The sequence below is a fragment of the Clupea harengus genome, chromosome 18 (assembly GCF_900700415.2).
Source record: "Clupea harengus chromosome 18, Ch_v2.0.2, whole genome shotgun sequence".
Lineage (NCBI taxonomy): Eukaryota > Metazoa > Chordata > Actinopteri > Clupeiformes > Clupeidae > Clupea > Clupea harengus.
Window position 1 is genome coordinate 8,876,558 of NC_045169.1, and position 26,165 is coordinate 8,902,722.

Consider the following 26,165-nt stretch of genomic DNA (forward strand, 5'->3'; position numbering starts at 1 on the left):
TGTGTGTGTGTGTGTGAGTGAGAGAGAGAGAGAGGGAAGAGAGTAGGTAAGTGTTAAAGAGAAATGTGTTAAAAGAGATTTCAGCGCAGCAACCTTTTGATTATGATGTCAGATTAATGAATTGTCAAGGTGAGGAGTTCTAATTCTAGAGGTAGAACTTTCCTGCCCTTCTTCCGTCAGCAGCCACGAGTGTGTGGAATGCTCGTTAGGAAGTGACAGCCTATCCACACACACTCTCTCTGGAGAGCTGAGGATCCAGTTAAGGATAAAATACACACGGCTCTTTCCATGCCCCGACAGACAGACAGACAGACAGACAGACAGACAGACAGACAGACAGACACACACAGACACACACACAGACACACACACACACACACACACAGACACACACACAGACACACACACACACACACACACACACACCTGATCTGAGGCGACTGTAATGGGAGCTGGTTAGGAGGAGTCGACCCCCACTTTCTCCTGCTTGTGTACACACACACACACACACACACTAACTCTAACAGACACACTCTCGAACACGCACAGGCATACAGACCTACTTTTGCCATACTTCTTAAACTTCTCTCCTCACCAACTCTGTGGTATGCCCTCATTTACACACACACACACGGGCACACACACGGACACGGACACACACACGGGCACACACACGGGCACACACACACGGACACCATCCAGTCCTGCTATCCCATGATGCAGCATTCTAAACAAGCCTGAAATACAGTGCCACTTTTTCCACTGGCCAATCGGAAACCTCGCTTACGCAACCAGCAGGCTAATACAGCTCTCTCGAACACACACACACACACACACACACACACACACACACACACACACACACACACACAAACACTACCCTCTCTGTCTGTCTGTCTCTGTCTTTTGTGCACAAAACATACATAAATGCACCTTGCTTTCTCCCTTTTGAGATACACACAGACAGACAAACACACAAGCACGCACACACCTTGCTCTCTCCCTTTTGAGAGATGGAGAGAGCAAAACGTACACAATCACCTCTTCATTTTACTTAAAGGTACAGTATACCTTCTCTTTCTTGTACATACAGGCACACACACATATACACACCTCTTTCTCTCCTCCCCAAACCGCCAAGCTAATACTTGAAAACATTTTATATGTGTGTGAAACTGAGGTGTGCAGTAGGTGTGTATATGTGCATATGCGTCATATGGTTTGAGTGGCATGTGCGTGTATCCAAGAGGTGCAAGATGCATGTGTGAGCGTGTGTGTGTGAGTAAGTGTGTGAGGTGAAAGTGCCGCACACGGTTTGGATGCGTGTGTGGGTGTATTGGCTTTAATTTGTGTGTGTGTGTGTGTGTATATGTGTGTGTGTGTGTGTGTGTGTGTGTGTGTGTGTGCGTGTGCGTACCTGTGTTTTGTCCCCAGGCCTAGTGTGTGTGACCCGGTGGCACGCCAGAGTGCAGCTGTGGTTACCGCAGGCCAGGTGTCGCCCGCAGGGACGGCCGCATGAGAACGGCCCCTTCACATGACACGCCACTGGACTGACCTAAGACACACACACACACACACACACACACACACTAAACCAATGAAACACAACCGCACATATACATCATATATCAACACACACACACACACACAACCCAACACATACACACACGAAACCCAACACACACATGCACACACACGAAAATGAACATACACAAACATGCACACATCAACAGAGCAAAGTGATGTCAGAGCAATGTGATGAATGTGACAATCTGAGTGTAGGTGTGTGTGTGTGTGTGTGTGTGTTTAAATACATGTGTGCATATAGACTTGAATACACAATCTGAGTGTGTGTGTGTTTATGTTTAAATAAATGTGTGCATATGGACTTTAGAACACAGAAACTAAAGAACATAAGAGTGGATGTATGAATATGCAGGTGTGCAATAGTGTGTATGTGTGTGTGTGTGTGTGTTTGTGTGAGCGAGACCGAGTGAGAGAGACAGAAAGTTTGTGTGAGTGTTTATGTGTGCCTGGAGACAGAGCCTCCCAGTTGGCTTTGATCAGTCTGCTATTACGGAAAACACACACATCACCATGGAAACCTAGAACACTTCAATGAGTTTGGGAAGACTTTCCCATAGGTGATATCTGCATGTGTGTGTGTGTGTGTGCTAGAGAGAGAGGGAGAAAGAGAGAGAGAGAGAAAAATAGAGAGAGAGAGAGAGAGGGCCGTGTATGTGTGTTTGTGTGTGTAAGTAAGTGGAGCTGCTGTCCACAGTAGTTCCATAGGTGAAATTGGTGTGTGTGTGTGTGTGTGTGTGTGTGTGTGTGTGTGTCTGAGCGTGTGTTGACATTTGAGCACAGGTGAACTGAATGAAGTGATGAGAGTATGGCTGCTCCTCTTCTGTAACCTTTAGCTTATCACACTGCCACATGCTTATCTATGGGTTTGTGTGTGTATGTGCCTGAGAGTGCATGGCCTGATGATAGGAGAGTGTTTGTGTGTGTGTGTGAGTGTGAGTGTGAGTGTGAGTGTGAGTGTGTGTGTGTGTGTGTGTGTGAGTGTGAGTGTGTGTGTGTGTGTGTGTGTTTATGTGGTGTGTGTGTGTTAGACTTGCCTCATGTTCCCCAAGACAGGCCCTGTGAAGAACAATCATCAGATGAGTTTCAGCCCTCTTACACACACAGATATACCACACACATCTACACAACACTTCACTGCAGGCTATTGGCATTATGAGAGTTTAACTTGGACATCGCAGAGGTATGACAGCAACACAGAGAGAGAGAGAGAGAGAGAGAGAGAGAGAGGCAGCGAGTGTTTACAGCTCAAAGGCTGGATGGTGACGAAAGCGTGTGGGTTTATCACTGTTGAGATGTCTTCTTTGGATCAGACACATACCATGACAACAAACAAAAAGCTCTTGTGCACACACACGTGCACACACACACGTGCACACACACACACACACACACACACACAGAAATCAGCCGAACATCTGACATCACATGTTTTGAGTGAGAGGCCACATACATTTTCCCAGAGAATGTGTCACGGGAAAGGTTCAGAGAGGAGGGAACACAAACAAACACACGGAGATCTTAAACGCCAGATAATCGGTATTTTTAAACCCCTCATTAGATACAGAATAGGACCTCTATATGTCTAAATGCGATCTAGAGAGATACAGAGAGAGAAATAAAAACAGTGTGTGTGTACAAACCAACCTACTGAATCCAATTCACCTTGTGAATTAAAGAAGTACAGCAAAGTGTATTCACTATCTGTGGCCACTTCAATGGGCTTCTGTCACCGAGACGTGCTGATGTGTTAAGCCGACTAACACCTACACCAGTGACAGCCTCGCTATGCAGTTGTCAATAATAACAGCATACTTTAGACAAGGCAGCGGACCCCAGGACAGAGCACTTGAATTCAGTTAGTTACAAAACTAACTAGTCCATTTGAGGGAAAACAAAATGATCTTTCACTATCTGTTATATGGAGAGAGGTCAATGCTGTTAAGCTTATAAGGTTCCGTTCGGGAACACTCTGTAACGGAAGGGCTACACCGAGTGCGGACGCAGATGCCTTGCGGACATAGAACGTTCACAGGGCGGATTTTTTATTTAACAGGCTACACTGTTCAAGCTGAACCAATATGTATTTTGCTATCCTTTATTGTGGTCGTATAGGTGTTTACGTTGTTCAATTTCATATATTAATTTAAAAGTCGTCCAATTTCAAGTCATCCATTCTGCAACACTAGCTGCTACCTTATCTTCAAACGGAAAGTAACGTTAAATCTCCATGGTAACAGCTCTCGAGGGTTTGGGAAATAATCGGAAGTATTGCTTCCTTCATTATTTCACAGCAAAATATATAATTTTCATTACATTTCATAGATGTATTACCAGCCACGCACACCTCGCGGAATTGTGTCGCGGAATGACCGTTGCGGGAGGTCATTTTCTATAGGAGAGCACTTTAGAGACATGACCTTGAAAGGTCATTATTGAAGCACAGCATGCTCTACTCTTCAGAGGACTGTTAAAACAATGATTTCATATTCTGCTAATCTGCTTTCAACAAGACACTTGGCATCACATAACGTAGGTTAGTTGGGTCACCATCTTGATGAAATACATTTTCACATACATTACTATTGGTGTTGTCAACTGATTCAAAAACAAACAAAAATGTTAATTGCACGATTTGCTGCTTAAGACTGAAGCTTGTAATAATGGATATTAAAATGTAACTTTGAACACAGATTCTCTCCTGTGAACTATAGATTTCCAATAAAACCTAGGCCATCAAAATGGAATGTCTGTTTGTGTTTTGGCCTGTGTGATTCCCCCCTTTGCCTATTTCTCCAGAACCATTTTGACACCCTGGGTTGCCAGATAAGAGCGTGAACACAGCGTGTGATCGCCATGGAAGTAAGCAAACACTCTGGACCAACAGAGATGATGTTTGATTCTACCCAACCCAAAAAGCTTGGGCATTCTTATAAAAAGTTGTGTGACCAGAGATGCGGTTAAATATTGGAGATGCACTTGAAAGATGGAAGCAGTTAAGAGCCCGGAAGGATTTTAAGAGAGATGCAGAGGAGGAGGGGGAGGGGGGAGACTGGAATGCAGTACCGATTGTAAACACTTGGCGTCCGGACTACAAATAGCTCCTTTAAATATTTCAAATTAATCGCAAGATTGTTTTGACAGCACTTATTACTATAAAATGTCCTTTCATGCATTTTACCATTTTTAAACCATGAAGTTACTTTCTATATGTAAAGTTTGATATGGGAATATCATTAACGATGTCATTCATACACCATACATGTTAGTCTATGCACTCGTTTAATCAAACATGTGTCTGTCTGTCTGTCTGTCAGCATGTCTGTCTGCATGTCTGTCTGTCTGTGTGTGCGTGCGCATATTGCATACTCACGTTGGTATGGGCACTTGACAGGGCGGACAAGGCAAAGCTTTACACACAAATTCTGGTATAGAAGCTTTTTCCCATGGTCCAGCAAGTGGTGCCTGCAATGCACAAGCAACACATACACACACAGTTTATGTATATACGTGTGTGTTTATGTATATATGTATGTGGGTGTGTGTGTTTTATGTATATCTGTATGTGTGTGTGTGTGTGTGTGTGTGTGTTTATGTGTGTGTGTGTGTTTATGTATATATGTGTGTGTTTACTGTATATGTGTGTGTGTTTTATGTATATATGTATGTGTGTGTGTGTGTGTGTGTGTTTGTTATGTATATTTGTACGTGTGTGTGTGTGTGTGTGTGTGTGTGTGTGTGTGTGTGTACACACTCACCCTGCTGCTCTTCACCATGACCTGGTCGTGGCAGGACTGAGGGCAGTGGTGAGGACAAGCAGGCAGGGGCAGTTTGCAGGGCTGCCTGCAGGGGGGGCACTCTTCAATGTGGCACCTGTGGGGCACCCGCGAGGCATGGTGGCAGGTGGGCCGCGCTCTTAGGGGAAGAGACACACACGGGTCAGACAGAGTGTGGCGGTGGGTGTGTGAGGGAATAAGGGAGAGAGAGGCAGGGACAGAAAGAGACAGAGAGAGCAGTGTGTGTGTATGTGTGTGTCTGTGTGTGCGTGTGTGTGAGTAGGTAAAGGGGTGAGAAAGGGGGACAGGGGCGGTAAGAGACACAGAGACAGCAGTGTGAGTATATGTGTGAGTGTGTGTGTGTGTGGTGTGTGTGTTTGTGTCCTTTCATGATGATTAAACGAAACACTACAACATTTTAAGACTTTTTCAAAACATTTGGACAACCCCCCCTCACAGTGTTTGAGGAGCTGGTTGCTAGGCTACCCTGGTCAATTGCAGGGTTCACTGCCAAAAAGAATGGGTGGAGAAGAGTGTGCTACTGGCCAGGCGTGGTCAATAGGGGTGTAATGGCACACAGAAGACATTCTGTTCTCAATCGGGGAGAAGTCACGGTGCGGTTCACACCAGGCTTTGGACACCACGGTTTGATACATTGAGAAAAAAAAGCAACAAAATAAACCCTCAGTCACAAGTCACAGTGTGTTCCCGCTAGTGTCCTTTAGTCCCCCCCTGAAGTAGTAGGTGCAGCCTGTAGTGTATTAAGCAGTATAATGTGTCGTGCTTGCGCGGGACATTTGGTTCCGCATTAGGTTCATCCATCTTCGCACATAGACTAACGCATATTCTCAGGACGACTGCATGCACCTCACCGGGAAACACACGTTTGGGATGAAAACCAGGTTCTGGGTTGGGTCACATCTCTAATAGCTCTTGCCATGAGCTCCGTTCTAGATTGTGGTAAACACACTGTCCCCCTGGAATCCTCCCGTGTCAGAGGCTCTGTGTGGAATGCTCAGCGTTTTCATTTTCATTTCACAACCGAATTCAGTTTTATACTTTCTTTAGGCATTTTAAGAGCATCCATAGGATAAGAACAATGGGCCTCATTCTCGAACATTTTCTGAAGTTTCTTCTGAAAAGTTTCTTACGGGCTTCGGAAAAACAACGTAAGAAAAAGACATCCGACAAATTCATGAACGCTTGAAAATGTGTTCCCACGCAGCAGAAGTGTTCTGAGCTGTGCTCCACCGGAAGAGTTTTCTTAAATTGAAAGCGCGTTCTCGTGCTCCTGAATTTGCATACATACACGCCCCGCCAGCTCCTTATAAGGGCAAGCAACCGTAGTGACGTGTGCAGTCGGAATCGACCGAATCTACACGAAAGCAACTCGTAAACGAGTCATGTCAAAGCGGAAAGCGAGGCTGAGCACCGTCGAGTAAACGCAGATCTAACTTCAACGTTGCAGAGGTGGACCATTGCAGGATGTAGATGTGTCCATTATATTCCACTATAGTCATATCAACGTGATTAAGTGAATAAATAAATAAGCACTAAACTCACATTTGCAGTGTTCGTGTACATTCACATTTACATTTAGTCATTTAGCAGACGCTTTTGTCCAAAGCGACGTACAAGGGAGAGAACAGTCAAGCTACGAGCAATAGAGACCTAGTGTAACAATAAATACTACTTTACATAAGAAATAGAAAAACGAAATAGAAAATAAAAACGAGGTGCAGGAATGTAACTGCTGTAAGTGCAAGTTAAGCACTAAGTGCAAGTTAAGCAGAAGTGCCAGTTAGGAAGGGAGGTGCTCTCTGAAGAGTTGGGTCTTCAAAAGCCTCTTAAAGGTAGAGAGGGACCCCCTGCTCTGGTAGTGCTAGATAGGCAGTTTGAAAATGAAAATTCTGGATTGCCGTAGGCTACTTGCACAGATGGCAGTGCCAAACGACGCTCACTAGACGAGCGCAGCATTCTGATGTAGTCCTTTTATTTATTTTTATGACATTACGGTGCCTCGTAGAATCATGACTATACATGTGAAACGTAATTGTTAATGATACAAATATTCTCGTAATTATTATTATTATAATTATTTTATTCCAAAGATGTCTGTAGAGTTGATGTGAACACAATCACCAACGATTTCTCACAAATCCATTAACACTTCTAACACGGAGAGTTTTCTTTTCCCACGGGGCCATCTTGTGTTTTTTTTAAGGAATCGCATTTGAGAAAACTCTGGCCGAGTTACGACTGCTATTTCGAGTTCGGAAAGTCTTCTGAAGTTCAGAACAAATCCCAGATGAGAAAACTTTCATGAATGCCAAATGTTTTCCTAAATCTAATTCAGAAGACATTCCTTCTTAAATTCTTCTTAACTGCGTTCGAGAATGAGGCCCATTTACACTAGGGCTGAACGATTTGGAAAAATAATCTAATTGCGATTCCCTCCCCCCAATATTGCGATTTAATATGAGATATTTTTATTTGATCCTCTTTTTTTTCAAAAACAAAACGTAATGATTTAAATGTGACCGACACAATATTAGATACATTTAGTGTAAAATATTCTTTCCCACATTTTACATTTTTATTTAACTGCTTTAACTGCTGAAACAAGAACAACAAATCGGTGGCTTTGCCACTATGCATTTAAGTAATTTAAACAAAGTCATTGTAAGTATAAACACAAGGCATGCACTTTTTAAACACTGTGTGCTTAATTTACCATCTTAAGAAAAAAGACCACGTTGTAATCGCGCACGTTGCGGTTAGAAAATCGCGTTTTATCATATCGCGATTTTATCGCAAATGCAATTAATCGTTCAGCCCTAATTTACACTGTGTGTGTCCAAGGGTTTGAGGATGGAGATTGTATGTGAGTGTCTGTGTGTGTGTGTGTGTGTGTGTGTACCTGCATAGTTCTTTGCAGCGTGGGGGTTTGGTAGTTCTCTCTCTCCCGCAAGGCACAGACAAGGAGGTGGAGCCACACGTACATTTCACCTGGACCACCTCAGGGCATGGGTAGCAGCTGCCTGTAAAACACACACACACACAAACACACACACACTAGTTTACATACCCCGACAAACATCATACACTTACATTCATAATGCAGGTGACATCTGCTTTTCACATAACTCAATAACAACCATAGCCCTCCCCTGTCCAGCACCCCTCTCCACACACACACACACGCGCGCACATTCGCAAACACACACACACCATACTTTAAACAGCTTTTGTGTGTGTTTGTTGGAGTCGTTAACTTCTGCCCACACATTGGCATTTCCTTTACCCAGCACTTGGTCAGACACAGACACAGACACAGACACACACAGCCGGGCAGAAAAAGAGCCGCAGCATAGGATGGGAGAGATGACCTATACTCAAAACCTTTCAGACCAACCAGCTATCTCTGTCACATAACACACACACACACACAACCTTTGGCAGTAATCGACTGAGAATCGTTCTGTCTATTGCACACACTCACACAACACACCAAAGGTCAGCACATTAATATTGTGTGATGTTATCTCCGAATCTTATAGTTTATGCAACAAATATACACAGTGAAAAATAAACACCACATACACGCACACACAGGGACTAGTATGGAGGAGTGTATGGCACTGGGGCACCATGCTGGCTATAACATCAATCTCAGAAGTCAGGTTCAGACAATCACATACACACACAGACACACACGCACACGCACATACACAGACACTCACACACACGCACACAGACACGCACACACACAGACACAGACACAGACACAGACACACACAAACACGCAGACACACAGACACGCACATGCCCACAGCAGGCAGAAATTCCTCAAAGGTCCTGGGACCGGGAAAAATAGGAAGGAAACAAATTAGTCAAATAAAAAATGACAGAAGGATTATTATGAGAAAGCACGCACACCCACACACTCATCAACATATACACAAACACACACAGGAAAGGCAAATATTAGCATTGCCTCACACAACCTATGTGACAAAAACAAACGTAAACATACACAAAGTGTCAAGAAGAAAGACATTTTATGAACACACACACATACAACGACTGACACAATCTTCATACAAAGAAATGTTCTATAGATTTGGACGGATGTATGGATAAACATGGATACTTTCAGCCTTACAAAAAATGTACAGCAAAAGTATGCATACTCATGTGCACACACACACACACACACACACACACAGTTCTGCACTGGGTTTGCCTTGATGGCAGTGCATCAGTGTGGGAAAATCAGCCCATCTGAAAGTTAGTGTAGGGGAGTGGATGTACAGTATTCTATGTGGGGGACACTGTGAGCGTTCTCAAGATATGCGGCAGGGTAACTTATAGAAAATTAATTGCTGACACACACACACACACACACACACACACACACACACACTCCTCTTTAGCTGGACTGCACATTCCTTGTTCTGACCTCTGGCCTGGTCTCTTAATTACTGCAGCTTACTGTGCTGGAACATGAGACACTGTTTAGCGTGTGCAAAAGAGTGTGAGTGTGAGTGTGTGTGTGTGTGTGTGTGTGTGCATGTGAGTGTGTGCATGTGAGTGTGTGTGAGTGTGTGTGGGAGGCAGGTTGTCTTTGAGTATACATATAGTCTTCATTGGTGTATTACAATCTTAACTTTATTTATTATGTATGGTATTGTTAACTAATGCGTATTAAGTCTTAAGTGTGTCTGAATGATCGTGCGCATAGTTGCAGCACTGGATGTAGCAGTGAATGTTCTGCTATTTGCCTGTGTGTGTGGTTGCTCAGGCATGAGTGTGTGAGTGTGAGTGTGAGTGTGTGTGTGTGGTTGCTCAGGCATGAGTGTGTGTGTATGCGTGTGAGTGTGAGTATGTGTGTGTGGTTGCTCAGGCATGAGTGTGTGTGTATGTGTGTGAGTGTGAGTGAGAGTGTGAGTATGTGTATGTGTGTGTGGTTGCTCAGGCATGAGTGTGTGAGTGCATGTGTGTGAGTGTATGTGTGTGTGGTTGCTCAGGCATGAGTGTATGTGTGTGAGTGTGAGTGTATGTGTGTGAGTGTATGTGTGTGTGGTTGCTCAGGCATGAGTGTATGTGTGTGAGTGTGAGTGTATGTGTGTGAGTGTATGTGTGTGAGTGTATGTGTGTGAGTGTAACAGGATACGCAACACAACCAGCCCAGCCAGTCACTCTTGCATCTAGAATGACCTGCAAAACGGTGCTTTCTTGGCTTCTCTAAACAGTATTATTTGCTCACACACACACACGGACACACACACACACACACACACACACACACACACTCAAATGTTGTCTCTCTTCTCATCCTACTGCCTGTCCCATTCATGTGTGTGTAGCGAGTAAGGGCTCATTCAGTTCGGTTAAAAGAGTGAGTAGCACTCCACACTCATGGTTTGTTTTGAGTGTTTGTGAGTGTGTGTGTGTGTGTGTGCTTTCTTACCCTGGTGGCAGGCTGAAGGGCATTTGTGGTTCCGGCAGCCCAGCGATCGGACACAACTCAGTTCGCAAGGAGGGCAGTTACCCGGGCAACACTGAAATATAAACATACAATTGATTTGATGGTGAGAGGACTAATGCAACACAACGTGGGATGGACAATGTTGTCACAGTGGCGTGTGTGTGTGTGTGTGTGTGTGTTTGTGTGTGTGAGAGAAAGTGAGTGAAAGAGTGACCACATACACACGTCCACTTGAGTGTGTCAGCCTTCTTTGACTCGTCCACACACACATCTGAGCAAAGTGTGATCTAATGGAATGTCAAGAACACTTTCTGGGGAAGTACAAAACACACACACACACACACACACACACACACACACACACACACACACACACACACACACACACACACACATACCAACACAAAAGTCCCTATTAGGGCAGCAAACACACACACACACTTTGAATTCTCTGTCACTTTCTGTCTCGGTCTTCACACCCTCTTCAGATAGTGGAAGTGTCCAGTGGATTGTTCCGGTCAAGCCTTGTGTGTGTGTGTGTGTGTGTGTGTGTGTGTGTGTGTGTGTGTGTGTGTGTGTGTGTGTGTGTGTGCTGACCTTAGAGATGCCACAAGGCATGGGGCTCCTTAGTTATTATGCACAATAAACAGTAATTACATTGACAAGTAAAGAGAAAACACACACACCACGCCACACAATTCATGCTTTTCTGTGAAGACGCATGTCAAATGTACTCTAGAGAATGAAGGGTAACCACGGTAACAGAATAATCTAGTCTTGGAGAGAGTCACGGTGAGTAATCATCAGTAAAACACACACACACACACACACACACACAGTCAGGAGCGCACATGAGTACAGTCACACACTCATCATTTCTACAGCTCATGTTTTTCCATTCATTGCCAGTGAATGACTGTGTGTGTGTGTGTGTGTGTGTGTGTGTGTGTGTGTGTGTGTGTGTGTGTGTGTGGATATTTTCAGACAGCATCTTTCTGTTGATGTACAGCATGAGTGCATGTAGGTGTGTGTGTGTGTGTACACACTCACCTTCCTCTTGCACTGGTGTCGCTGGCAGGACTTGTTCTTTGGACATTTGGTATCACACAGGTACTCCTTGTGACAGGGCATCACTTTACTGTAGCGCCCACAGCGACACTGCTTCTCCACCTCCTGCACAGACATGGCAGACAGACAGTGAGAGTGTGTGTGTGTGTATGTGTGTGTGTGTGTGTGTGTGTGTGTGTGTGTGTGTGTGTGTGTGTTTGCTTATGTGTGTGAGAGAGTGACTGAGTGAGTGTGTGTGTGTGAGCGTGTGTGAGTGCAGAGATATTGCAGAATAGATATTCACAATGTGCGTAATAGCATTTGTGTGCTCCTGTATGTAAAAGCATATGCTCTATGTACAAGTCTACTCACGGTTTTGTATGTGTGTGTGTGTCTGCTACATCAGTGTGTGTGACTGCAATTGTACACTCGTGTGTGAGCATATATTTTGTGTGTGTGACTGTGTGTGTGTGTGTGTGTGTGTGTGTCTCTACCTGTCTGCAGGTTTCACAGGGTCCTCTGTGGCAGCGCATGCTACAGGTGTGCAAGCCACACTCCAGTCTCTTCTCACACGTGTCACCGCAAGTAGGCACATCTGCCGTGCACGGCAACACACATTCTAAGAACACACACACACACACACACACACACACACACACACACACACACACACACACACACACACACACACACACACACACACACACAGACACAGACACATTGGGTCACTGGGTGCCAGCTGAAGTCAGGATACACAGAAAAAGGTACACAAAAACGGTACAGAAAATGTCCCCTGATCATAGCTTAAGGAAATCCAGCTGCACGGTAACAAGACAAATGACTATGGCCAATACAGAGAGCATCAAAAGGTGATTAAAATTAAAAGTGTCACGTCTAGTCTTTATTCAAGGCTAATGTCCACATTGGCCATTCATCAATGACTACCTAATATATCGGTGTACAACACAGCACAGATGAAAACACTGGGAATTTGTGATAACGCGACATCTAAACGAAGATTCTTTGACAGAGACATTTCACATTTTATTTAAAGTTTTTTTCAGTTTTAAAAGTCCTGTTTGTGTTTAAATTTTTCTACTTATTTACTTACTTACTTACCACTATTTTCCTCAAATTACATTTATTATAGGACTTGTTCATAACTGATGATTTGTTTATAATTTGATTACAACTATATCATTTAGACACAACTGGATTAAGAGAATGCTGCAATTAACCCAAATAGCTTACAAGAAAACTATGAGAAATATGCCCAACTAGAAAACAGAGAGAGAGAGAGTGTGTGTGTGTGTGTGTGTGTGTATATTTACTCACTGGATTTGCCGCAAGGACAGGAGCGGTTTCCAGAGCGTGGGCACTCCCCACAGGCACTGGTGTGACACACACGCTCACACACATGGTTACCGCAAGACAAGGGAGCACCACACTCCTGCAGCAGACACGCACACACACAAACACACACACACACACACACACACACACACACACACACACACACACACACACACACACACACACACACACACACAGGGAAGGCAAATATTAGCATTGCCTCACACAACCTATGTGACAAAAACAAACGTAAACATACACAAAGTTTCAAACACACAAAGGTGTTGAGAAATTTGATGAATGTATTAATTTGACACAGAGCAACTGAGCTGAGCTGAGCTGAACACACACACACACACACACACACACACACAAACACAAACACTCAGACCTGCAACCTTTTGCACCTTAGCATTTGCCGGTGATAGTAATCTCAGAAGACCTTTCAACAGGCATCTTATGAATATTCACAATGAGTTTTAATATTCACGAGGACAGAGATGAGGAGTGGGGAAATGAAGGTGAAAGGTCACCTGATCGCACTGCCAGCGGGGACTGGCACACGGGCGCTCCGTCTGTCGACCACCACAGACACACTGCTGCACGCTCACCCTCGGGCACGGTTTACACTCACCTGCAGCGAGTGCCAGCACCCACAGAGTCAGTTCATACACACCACACAAAAAAACACACACACAACAGTCTGAATGTTCCGTATAACTTTGTCTCCCATTAACCTGCATGCTGTGTGTTGCCGAGGCATATTTGACTAATGTATAGTTACGGGTGTGACTGAGTAAATAAGTGTTATAACAGACAAGTGTTTAGGCAGGTGTGCATACGTGCACATGTGTGTGTGTGTGTATACGTGCACATGTGTGTGTGTATAAGTGCACATGTGTGTGTGTGTGTGTGTTTGTGTGTGTGTATACGTGCACATGTGTGTGTGTGTGTGTGTTTGTGTGTGTGTGTGTGTGCAAATTGCCTCCATGAGTTCTGGCATTAGTGTTTGTTGCACTGCCTTGACTGATGTGAGGACACCTGCATGAGTGAGTAAATGAGTGTTCTCGCAGGTGTGTGTGTGTGTGTGTGTGTGTGTGTGTGTGTGTGTGAGCAATTTACCTCCATGGCAGGAGTTCTGGCAGGTGTGTGTTCCACAGGGCAGGAGTTTTCCACAACGCTGCTGGCAGTGCCAGGCTTTGGCGTGGCACCTTCTGGGCACGGGGGCTGCTTTGCCGCACACACACGTCACTGTCACCATCTTTGGACAAGGGGGGCAGGGCCCTGAAAAACAAACACACACACACACACACACACACACACACACACACACACACGCACACACGCACACACGCACACACGCACACACGCACAGATACGTAACACATCAGACAAAACGCAAGCGGAGTTCCAGACCCTGAAGTGATCTGTGACGTGAATATGTAATGGGAACAATGTTTTTGCAATGACATTACAAAAGTTCAGAACTTGTGTTGTTAGTGTGAACAAGTGGATACTTCTAAAAACACAGATTTCTGCATGTGTGAGGGTATGAGTATGTGAGAATTGGTATATGCACAAGCTGTATGTGAGTGTTTTCGTATGTGTGTGTGTGTGTGTGTGTGTGTGTGTGTGTGTGTGTGTGTGTACCTGGGTGGCACAGCAGCAGACAGTGGTGTCCACAGGACGGCTTGAACTCGCGCTCACACACCTGGCCGCAGGAGTGTGGTAGTAGCCAGGGGTCGAGGGGCGGGTCGGCCAGCTTCCCGCAGTAGCAGACATAGCGGGTGGGGGTCTGCTGGGGCTGGTACTCATGACGACACTTAGGACTGGGGGGGGGGGGGGGGGGGGCAGACAGATAGGAGGGGAGGGAAAGAGGGAGTTAGGTGGGGAGGGAAAGAGGGAGTTAGGTGCAGATAAAGGAAGAGCAAAGGATGGAGAGAAGAGGGGACAGAGAGAGAGTTTCAAACATGGAGTTGGTGGATGATTTAAAAAAAAAAAAGAGAGGAGAAAATGACATGGAAAAGAGAAGAGGGAGAGAGATGTGTGTGAGAGAGAGAGAGCGAGATAGATGGAGGGATGGTAAGAGATTACAAGAGAGGGAGAGAAAGATGTTCACATCGCTTTCCACAGTTCATACTCTGAATCTCAGGTTACACGTAGAGATCTGATTAAAGAACGGGTGAGCTGCGGACGCGATTGGACGAGCCCTCACCATGGCCACGGGTGCGCCTTCTTTCCAAAGTCTTCATCGGTGATGGAGGACACCAGGAAGACGGAGTCCTTCGCCCACTTCTGGATGCAGGTAATGTGGAGGATACAGTAGCACCTCTCACAGCTCCACACCTACACGGAACAGCATGAGAGAGAGATGGAAGGAGTGGAGAGAGAGAGAGAGAGAGAGAGAGAGGGAGAGAGAGAGAGAGGGAGAGAGATAGAGACACACACAGAGGGATGAAGAGGGGAAGGAAGAGATTGGTTTTCACACAAGCCATGCATTTGGCTTGTTTGTGTTTGTGTGTTTGGTACAGCCATGAGTCTTACAGCTTGAGTTCTCTTGACAGAGGCAATGCAGATTAGGCAAGCAATGGCTCCAGACTGAAAGGCTTCATTCAGGTACTGCCTGGTGCGCTCCAGGTCAGTTGCATCTCCCCCTATACACACACACACACACACACACACACAAAATTGATTAATTCACACAATTCAGTCATTGCAAAATCTGTCACATCTGTCTTCTACTCTACACCCCTGCAGCAGCAGCCATTTCCTTTCCTTTCACATGTGTGTGTGTGTGTCTGTGTGTGTGTGTGTGTGTGTTTTCCTTTTAAGGTGTAAAAGAGCGGTCTCAGGGCTGCAGAACACAAACACACACGAATTACCTAAAGACCTCTGCCTCCCCCAAACAAACAAACACGCACGCACGCACACACACACACACAAACAAACCAACGCGCACACACACACAGACACACACATACACACACTAATAACCTAAAGGCCTCTGGCTCCCCCAAACAAACACGCACACGCACACACACACACACACACACACACACACACACACACACACACACAACACACACACACACACAGAGAACACTGTAAAGCCTTGTGCAAAACTCATGGGAATATTTAACAGACATCACTGAACAGCAACCAGAGGAGCCCAGTGATTCCCAGCCTCATTTGCAGCAAGTTTGTTAAATGCCACCACAACTGGTTAATTTTTTTTTCAAAACATTCATTTTTCTATTACATATTCCCCCTTGACTAAAGATAAAGGGAGTGAGTGGGTGTGAGTTCAATGAAAGAAATACTTTGTGCGTCATCTGTTAACAAGAGTCCAAAGCCTTAGTATCACTTAAACATATATTTTTGTGTGTGCACATATTTGCATGAACATGCTTGTGGGTGTAAATCTGTGTTCACCGTGCACCTGTTTGATTGGTGTAAGTGGTAAATGTCGATTCCAGTATTTTGCCCTGCTTTCCAACACGCCCTTCGCCATCATCTTCATCATCGTCATCATCTGAGGAGGAAGTGAACTGGCTCTCTGCCAGCCGTGTCGCAGCAGCCTGGTTGGACTTCCTGATCTCCTCGAACTTGGACTGAGAGGACACACCTTTGGACACAGAGAGACATGGTAATGTGGAGGATACAGTAGCACCTCTCACAGCTCCACACCTACACGGAACAGCATGAGAGAGAGATGGAAGGAGTGGAGAGAGAGAGAGAGAGAGAGAGAGAGAGATCACCAGGCAGGTCAGAAAGTAGCAGGGGGTAGTTTCTTGGTTGGCCGAGTAAAACCTGGGAACTCCCCCAAATCTGGAACTCAAACTGGGGTTAAACACTAACACTTCAGGTTTTCCTCTGTGCAGGAAATCTGTCCATGTGATCCCTGAGTGGGGTTAGCAAGGCAGACTGCTGATCAAAGAGAGATACACCTCGTACCCAGGGTTAAAGACCCAGGAGCACACATACACAGTCGAACTGTATTACGACATGCTGGGATTTGAAGCATCTGCTAAATGGATAGATGGGTTAGCAGTGTATGACATGTAGGTGGGGTGTGTCTGCAGGGCAGCAGGCTGAAAGGTATGAGCCTGAATCAGAGTATTGTAGCACAAATAAGTCTGTACTCAAACAAGGGGCTTGCAACACAATTAAGCCTATATTCAGATTGGGTGTTAAGACTCAAATTTCACTATGCAGCCAGCCTACCAGGCAAAAGGCTCCCATATCTTTGCAAAGTTACATTTTTCATGTCAAACAGAAGTATTGACATAACACAAATGTAAATATGGAAGGCACAAGTCTTTTGTCAGGCTTTTAACTAACCACCAAGCCATTAGGTATAGAGGCACATTGACAGCATAGCCATATCATCCAGGCCTAATCAAAACACCACTACAACACATACAAGAATAATGTCACAAAGTCTAATCCTACATGAATAAACACACACACACAAACAGAGAAAGGGAGAGAGAGAGAGAGAGACACTCACCTTTGGCTTGGGTAGTAGGGTGCTCTGATTTTGGGGCCGTGGTAACCGTGGAGACGCCTCTCCCCCTGCCAGCCCACGCTCCTGAGTCTGGGGGGGGATCACTCTGGGGTCGCGCCGGCGTCACATCACTGGCCTCCGCCGGACCGCGAGGCTGACCTCTGCCACGCCCTCGGCCCTGCCGACGCCAGGCTGGATCCATGCCGATGCCCTATAGAGCAACCCATCCCATAATGATGAATTAGGCTAATTAAGAGGATAGAGGATTGTTGGGGGAGCAATGTCTCCTCAGTCTTGTAAATACAGTTAAACACAGGTCCACTTACACTCCCACCCACCCACACACACACCACGACGACTCTAACAAACATGAATTATATTTCTATAAGGATTCATTGCAAGTGAGTCACTGAAGAATATGCTAAAGAACTCACACTGAAAATAAGTATCGAAATTATATTTTGTTCATAACTTAACATTGCGCAGAATTGTAGCAGGAATCGCAGTTTCAAAACTTTGGGAGCAATACACCAGTGACAGCAAGGGGGTCCTAAATATCATGCCTTGAGTATGAATGACGTGTCAACTAGCCTAGATACAAACTCACACTCACTAGAGTTCAACGTTGAAGTGTATAGGTTTGGCTAACCCTAAATCTTCAATTTTAAAAAGGATACTCTGTATTAACTTTCCTACTAGCTAACATACCTACTCAACACTGTAGAAAACACTTGATGACGTTAAGACAAATTATCTGGCAAGACCACCACACTAACTGACAACCGGTTGTCTGAGTGGACTTCTGGACCACTGTCTGAGTGGACGTTCTTAAGTGCATTAATGTCCCACATCTCTAGTACAGGCCACTTTACACTGACAAGATACACATAGTTGGACACTGTTAACTTCACCGAATACTTCGCTAGCTATCTGTGACTCTTCATTTGTTGTTGTGTAACATCTGGCTAACAGTAGGAAGCTAGGCTGTGAGCTAACGGCTAGCTATCTAGCTGCCTGGTTTGCTGGTTCAGCTGAATTCAAAAAATATTTTAAACATAGGCTAATAGCAAATAGCAAAATTATTGTGCAGCGAAATTAAGTTAGCATATATATAACTGCACATGTACAGTAATGAACAAAGAAGTTATAAATAATAGTTGGTTAACTGTTAACATTAATTCATTGAAGAAAAGAAAAACCTACCAGAGTTTCACTCCACTGTCGTGAACGGACTGGGCATGCGCACATAGTCCCGTTTGAGGTGCATACTGGGAATAACAGTATATGAATATATGTAACTCCATGTCGTCAAGCACATGTCTGGCAAGGTTTTGAACCAAAAAACTACATCTCCCACTCACCTTATGTGGACTATTTTAGCAACGTGTCACCAGTGAACTTGGAACTAAAAAAAAGAGATGAGCAGCAGTTCAGTCTTCTTCAGGTCTTCTGCACTGCTGTACATATTTGAATAGAGCACCCTGTTTCAGCGTTTGAGCCCCCCACTGCGAGTTACTGCAGTCTTCAATAAATTCATGTTGTAAAACAGAAATCGAATTGTTGGCAGGAATATTTGTAAAAAAAAAAATATACCGTTACTGAAAAATAAATAAAATACTGAAAACCTGACATATCAGAAGTCCGATTTAAGCAGATGGAGTAAAGTCTTAAAGTGTTTTTATAGTCAAGATATAAGACACGATGTGTGCATTCTTTGTATCTGACCAGAGGGGACAGGCAAGTGTTGGTGTTTATGATTCAAGATCACTTTGTTCTACAGCGCGCCCTAGTGGTTCTGCATAGGGATTTATGATAACCCACTGACTTTAGCACATTGCACAGACATGGATTAAACCGAGAGTATTTATCAGTCCACTGTAAAAAAAAAAAAAAAAATACTTTATTAGATTTAATGATTTTCCCATTATCTCTAATTTCTCTCCAAAATGAGCCAGGTGACGTGGTTCATCATAAAGAAAAAACAAACAAACATGATTGTGTGTTATATTTCTGGTAGACAAAAACTCCACAGGTAGGAAATGGGTCATTTATTAACTGGTTTAATAATAATCTCAAACAGAGTAAACTTACACATTCTCTGAAACTAGAGCTTTTGACAGTTTAAGCAGGTTCTGCCACATATCCCATGTTTAATTAATTATAATTTCTGACTGTCCAAATTAACAACACACATTTAATACAAAAAAGAGAGAATGGTACACTGTGAAAGAGCAACAGCTGCAGCAGTGAAGATAAATTATATTTGTACAAAAGCACTTTGCAAAGGTTACCTATGCATTTGAAAGCCTCGACTTTGGGACAGCTAAGAACCTATGCATTTGAAAGCCTCGACTTTGGGACAGCTAAGATATCAAAATGATAATGCTTTTGGAATTTAACACCAGAATCCAGAGTACTTTGCTGCATCTACCGCAATGTTGTGTACTTTGTTTTTTGTAGTACTTAAAAAAAAAACTTTATGTTAACTTTGAACGTTTGGTTGAAATGATTGTTCTGATGGCAGCAATTCAGCTGTAGATACCTCTCTGAAGAGGTTGGGAAACCTCACAGGAGAGAAAAGGAATTGTGGGAAACATTTCCCACACGACATTCTTGTAGCCAGGAAGAGAACAGTGATGTAGAGGAAACTGTTTAACCATCATTTCTGTCAAAATACTGGCTTTCTACTTTCCACCTGGGAATATTGCATAAAGAATGTGTCTCTCCTGTTTCAGGATAGTTGTTGTGATCAATGTCATACTTTTGTTCTGCTCAAAAGAGATCTTCAAACACTAAGCTTTTTTTTTCACCACAAACACCAGTGTGCATTTCAGCGTATCACAGGATCACAACCTGGTCTCTGATTCACAACATGTCAGGATGGAAGGTTATCAGTTTGAGGGACCAGCAAGCTCACTTTCTATCGCTCTCCCCCACAGTCCTGCCCCTGCTGTGAAAGTCTGTCAGGAGTAGGGCTCTGTGTCCCCTGTGTGGCTCCTGTGTGTCCCCTGTGTGGCTCCTGGTCCCCCTCGTCCAATGTCTCCCAACTGTCCTTCTCCGCTGTCTTCTTCTCGTCTCTCCCTGTCCCCCCTTTTCTCCCCCGTCTCCCTCCTAGTCCTTCTTGGCCTCCTCTTTCTTCTCTTGCTCCCCCATCTCGGTGGAGAACACCACACCGGCACTAACGGCCATCTTCCTCTCCAGGCGCGTGACGCGTTTCTTCAGCTTGCCCTCGGTGGCCTCGTGTTCAGCCAGCAGGCGGGCGAAGCGCATCTGGAGCTGATCCAGAGACCCCCCCATGTGGATGACCTTCTCCTCCATCTCCTTGGGGTCGGGGCCCTGGGCGGCCACCTCCAGGTCCAGCAGGTTGTCCTTGAGCAGGATCTGCCGGCCTTTCTCCTCAAGCATGGCCTTCGCGTCGGGGTACTCGGTGAGCGCCTCCATCAGATTGTCCTTGGACAGGCAGAAGAGGTCAGAGTAGCCGATGCTGCGGATGTTGGCGGTCCTGCGATTGCCGGCCCTGCTGCCCTTGATGGCGAGGATGCTGATCTCGCCGAAGTAGCTGCCGTCGCTCAGGACAACAAACTGCTTGATGCCGTCGTCGGCCACCACCGCCAGTTTGCCCTCCTTTATGATGTACATTTCTCGGCCGATATCGCCCTTCTTGCAGATGTAATCTCCAGGGCTGAAGACTTGAGGCTCCAGCTTCAGCACCAGCTCCACCAGCAAGCCTGCCTCGCAGTCGGCAAAGATACGCACCTTCTTCAGCGTGTCCAGGTGCACGTTGATGGCAATCTCGGCCCTCAGCTTATCGGGCAGGTACTTGAGCACCTCACGCTCGTCCACGGCCTTCTTGTTGGTCCACAGGTAGTCGAACCACTTAACCACTCGCTGCTCCAGGTCTTTGGAGACCTTTCGGAAGGTCATGTACTGCTTGATGGCGTCGATGCGGGCCTGGAAGTCAGCTCTCGCCTGGTTCATGTTGGTGATCATGGAGCCCACGTTACCGACGATGGTAGCGAAAATCAATACGCCCACCAGGAAGTCGGTCACGACAAAGAAGTACTCGGAGTTCTTGACTGGAGGGGGCGTCTCGCCGATGGTGGTGAGGGTCAGTGTGGACCAGTACATGCTGTAGGCGTACTTCCGGACGAGCCTGGCGAACTCAGGATCCGAGGTGTCCGGGTAGACGAAGCCATCGTTTCCGAATCCGATCCACTTGGAGACGGAGTAGTACAAGCAGGCATTCCAGTGGATAATGATAAGGATGTACATGACGAGGTTGGAGATGCGGAACACATTAGGGAAGTTGGTTCGGGTCTCTGTGCGCTCGAAGAACTCAAACATGCGGCCTACGCGGAACAGCTTATTCATACGGATCTCGGGATAGCGGATGCCAAAGACCAAGTAGAAGACGTCGGTGGGGATCATGGAGATCAGGTCCAGCTTAAACTGAAGGCTCTTCGTGTAGCGCTCCCGCAGCTTCTTCTCGTCCTTCACCAACAGCCCCTGCTCCAGGTAACCTGCACACACACACACACACACACACACACACACACACACACACACACACACACACACACAGACACGCACACACATTTGAGTATGTATGCAGGTACATACAAGAACACATGCATCCACAACATATACACACACAGACATGAAAATGCACACACATACACACACACACACACACACACACACATTTGAGTATGTATGCAAGTACATACAAAAACACATGCATCCACAACATAAACACACACACACACACACACACACACACACACACACACACACACACACACACACACAAATACAAATATGTAAAAGCATAAAACACAAACACACATGCATACACAGAAACACTCACATACAGATGCTGATATATGATATAATAATTAGATGTGAAATGAAAAACAAACAAAAGGCCCAGCTGCCTCTGTTGTGTAGCTCCTCACCTGTGCGAGTGCGGAACACCATATCAGCCAGGTATATCAGATCAGCCGCAAAGTCGAAGATAAACCAGCCTATCAAGTAGTCCTCTTGCATCTCCTCCATACATGCCCTGGACAGGAGTACACACAGACAGACAGACAGACACACACACACACACACACAAACACACACACACACACACACACACACACACACACACACACACAAAAGGAGAAATAAACTCAACTTTAACAAAACACAGCAATGTCCTTACACCTTTAGTGTCTTGTACGGAAATAGTCTGTGTTCGTGTGTTCTTACCTGGCGATTATGATTGTCCAGTTGTACATGACAGGCACTGTGATGACAAAGAGCCAGTTGTAGTACATGTTTCCTGCTGGGTCCACAACATAGATCTCTTTGGGTCTGCAAAAGCAATACACAGACACGCACACACGCACACACACACACACACAGACACACAGACACACACACACACACACACACACACACACACACACACACACACACACAATTAGAGTCTAAATAAAAAAAATGAAGTCTTTCCTGTTTGCCTTATTTGTAGTATTGATAGCATTAAATACTTACAGCTCTATTTTTGCTTTCTCCTTCTCTTTTTCTTTCTCCTTCTCTTTTTCTATCTCTTTCTCCTTCTCCTCTTTCTCCTTCTGCTTCTGCTCTTTTTTAGCTTTTTTCTCTTTTTTTCTGAAATTAAAAGCAGTTTATTGTATAGACAATGCTGTGAACTAGAATACTTTTTAGGTTAAGTACCTACTTCACTATTGTTGCCTCAATGAACAAGTCACTGAATTTATTGTACAAAATATTTTCATAATACAATATTTTTAAACCATATTTTAAACATTGTGGAGTCAGTTTAGGATATTGGTTTGGGATAACTTTATGGTTGGGTCCACATAGGGAGCAGGCAGCTTGAAAGCTTCTATCCAAGAATCTCAGCACATCACTTTTTCATTGCGCCCTCTTGTGGCTTGCATGGGAAACACATTTCTTACTTTTCCTTTTTTTCTTTCTTCTCCTTTTTCTCTTTCTTCTTTTTCTCCTTCTCTTCTCTGAACAGGCAGACAAAAAACAAAAGAACAGAAAATAAGAGTGGGACAGGTCCCTTTGACAGCCAGACAATCCAAGCCAAGGTAGAGAACCTCACACAGCAGTTTTGGAGGTTTGGTACTACAGTGCATTCCCAGTGTGCTTGCTCAATGTGTGCTCTTGTTGGTTGATAAGCTTGAGCTGTGTTACGCTCTATTTCTGGTGCAGTGTCTCATGTTCTCATCTAACTTTTGCTGTCTGTGGCAATGTTTATGCTGTGCAAGGCTGTATAATTATAATTGATCTTTTATCATCTATGTTGCACAGAATGATCATCTGCGTCTTGCTGTACTGTGGTCTGTGTCCAGTGAATGCGCTGGCCTGTATATTTGTAGAGTCAGGAGGTGTGTGTGTGTGTGTGTGTGTGTGTGTGTGTGTGTGTGTGTGTGTGTGTGTGTGTGTGTGTGTGTGTGTGTGTGTGTGTGTGTGTGTGTGTGTGTGTGTGTGCACGCGCGTGTGTGTTGGCTTACTCTTCATTGTTGTTGTTATAATTGACGTTAAAGAGTCCTGCAGTGGACACTGGTTGATCTCTGAGGAGAAAAACAGTGCCTGAACCAGTATTGAATACCAATCATTACAAAATAGCATAAATGTATCATGATGTAATCGTGAACCCACGCCAACATCCTTTTCTCTAAAGAAATGAAATCATTGATGCTGTTAAGTGATTTGGGTATGGGAGAGCTGGACATCCCATAATGCTCACGTGGTATGCTGGGAGTCCTCGGAGGTCTCCTCTATTCGCTCCAGGACAGTCCCCGGAGGCGGGACTAGAGCCGTGTCCCGCGGCGTCACCCTTGAGGACATGGCTGCTGATTGCCTCAACTGCCTGTCAGTCACATTAACCTCTGTGGTATTAGGGAAATGAGGGCAGTGATATTACCCATTACCCATAGTCCATTTCTTCAATAAAGCCCATCTGACCTCTGTTTGTTGAACTTAAACTTTTTTTTAAAGAATGAATTGAATCTAAACAATGAAATTAACACTGATGACACTAACCACCACAGGTGTTACAACATCGTGGCAAGATGTTATCTTTGAAGATGCCATTGAGACTAGCCACTGACTCACATCAGTTGGACATCTGCTAACACAGAACAACTTACACAACAGAAATTCTCATCTCTGGAAATACATAATGCTGACTTTCTAAGGCTGACATGAAGGCATGATTGTATTGTAAATTCTGCCGTAATTATCAGAGACAATAAATCTGTTCTGTGTGCTACTGCTTGACCACCTGTGGAGCCTATTTGAGATGAAACACAAATAATATGAAAGTATAAAAACAGAATAAAAAGTCTTGGAAATTTGGACAATTGAAGTGAAGGCACAGAGAGACTTCATACAATATCGAATGTAGATTTGCTTGATGCTAATCATGTAGAGTGTTACTCACCGAGTGCTAATCTAATTCCATTGAGTGCAATGACACCAACATGTTCTCTTCTTCACCGATATCCGTCACGGCATTTTGAAATTACTTCCACCCACGGGCATACTCTGTCCAACACACACAGGTGATGCGGTAAAAAAAAAACGAACAGGAAGTGAGGTTAATTTCACAGTGTATTCTGCATGGCCACCAGGAAAGCGTTAGTATTAGTGAGATGGACAGAAAGGCTGGAGATGACAGTCACATGCACACGCACAGACACACACACACACAGACACACACACAGAAGCACACACACACACACACACTCTCACACACACACACACACACACACACACACGCACACACACACACACACACACACACACACACACACACACACACACACACACACTGTTGATGAATATGGATGAGATTTGTTACTGATCTGATCAGTCCTGTCCCTGGGTGAAGGGGGGCGGTCCCTAACAGCGGGTTCCCGGACAAAAGAGATCGGGGTCAGTGAAGTGGCTTACTCTCCTCTCACTCGCCTCCTCACGGCCTCTTAGTCCTGTGCTGCTCACAGACCTCCTCAAGCAAACATACACACCTCTCTAGCTCACTCATTCATTTGCGCCCGTCTCTATCACATAACCACACAAACACAAATAGATAGTTTCCTACAGTGTGCTACGAGAGAAGAAGAGGATTGGCTTTCGGAGTTTAGCTTGTATATATGAAATCAGGAATAGCAATTATGGTCAGAGAAGGTTTGACCGAATTTGTGTGTGTCTGTGTGTGTGTGTATGTCCACGATGAGTTGGGGTGTATGAGTGTGTGTCTGTGTGTGTGTATGTCCACGATGAGTTGGAGTGTATGAGTGTGTGTCTGTGTGTGTGTGTATGTCCATGATGAGTTGGAGTGTATGAGTGTGTGTCTGTGTGTGTGTGTATGTGTCCATGATGA

General features: G+C 44.9%; 2 protein-coding genes across 2 annotated transcripts in view; both read right to left on the bottom strand.

Moving 5' to 3' along the window:
• Positions 1-20,072, bottom strand: part of nfxl1 (nuclear transcription factor, X-box binding-like 1) — a 24,717-nt gene extending 4,645 nt beyond the window's left edge. The window contains exons 1-17 of the mRNA XM_012817646.3: positions 18,962-20,072; positions 17,762-17,969; positions 16,691-16,876; positions 15,796-15,905; positions 15,467-15,597; positions 14,902-15,080; positions 14,374-14,535; positions 13,785-13,885; positions 13,234-13,348; positions 12,393-12,517; positions 11,902-12,024; positions 10,834-10,924; positions 8,281-8,401; positions 5,343-5,499; positions 4,958-5,049; positions 2,622-2,643; positions 1,418-1,555 (exon numbers count right to left, since the gene is read on the bottom strand). Coding sequence (XP_012673100.2) covers positions 1,418-1,555; positions 2,622-2,643; positions 4,958-5,049; positions 5,343-5,499; positions 8,281-8,401; positions 10,834-10,924; positions 11,902-12,024; positions 12,393-12,517; positions 13,234-13,348; positions 13,785-13,885; positions 14,374-14,535; positions 14,902-15,080; positions 15,467-15,597; positions 15,796-15,905; positions 16,691-16,876; positions 17,762-17,969; positions 18,962-19,006 — 2,106 coding nt within the window. The 5' untranslated portion in view covers positions 19,007-20,072. The remainder of the gene's footprint in view (positions 1-1,417; positions 1,556-2,621; positions 2,644-4,957; positions 5,050-5,342; positions 5,500-8,280; positions 8,402-10,833; positions 10,925-11,901; positions 12,025-12,392; positions 12,518-13,233; positions 13,349-13,784; positions 13,886-14,373; positions 14,536-14,901; positions 15,081-15,466; positions 15,598-15,795; positions 15,906-16,690; positions 16,877-17,761; positions 17,970-18,961) is intronic.
• A 494-nt stretch (positions 20,073-20,566) lies between these two features.
• On the bottom strand, positions 20,567-25,501 carry cnga1b (cyclic nucleotide gated channel subunit alpha 1b). The gene is given in 8 exon segments (XM_031584674.2): positions 20,567-22,278; positions 22,714-22,820; positions 23,012-23,116; positions 23,300-23,416; positions 23,680-23,784; positions 24,292-24,351; positions 24,528-24,669; positions 25,224-25,501. Coding segments are annotated over 7 exon segments (2,004 nt in total). The 5' UTR covers positions 24,629-24,669; positions 25,224-25,501; the 3' UTR covers positions 20,567-20,869.
• Positions 25,502-26,165: the final 664 nt, after the last annotated feature.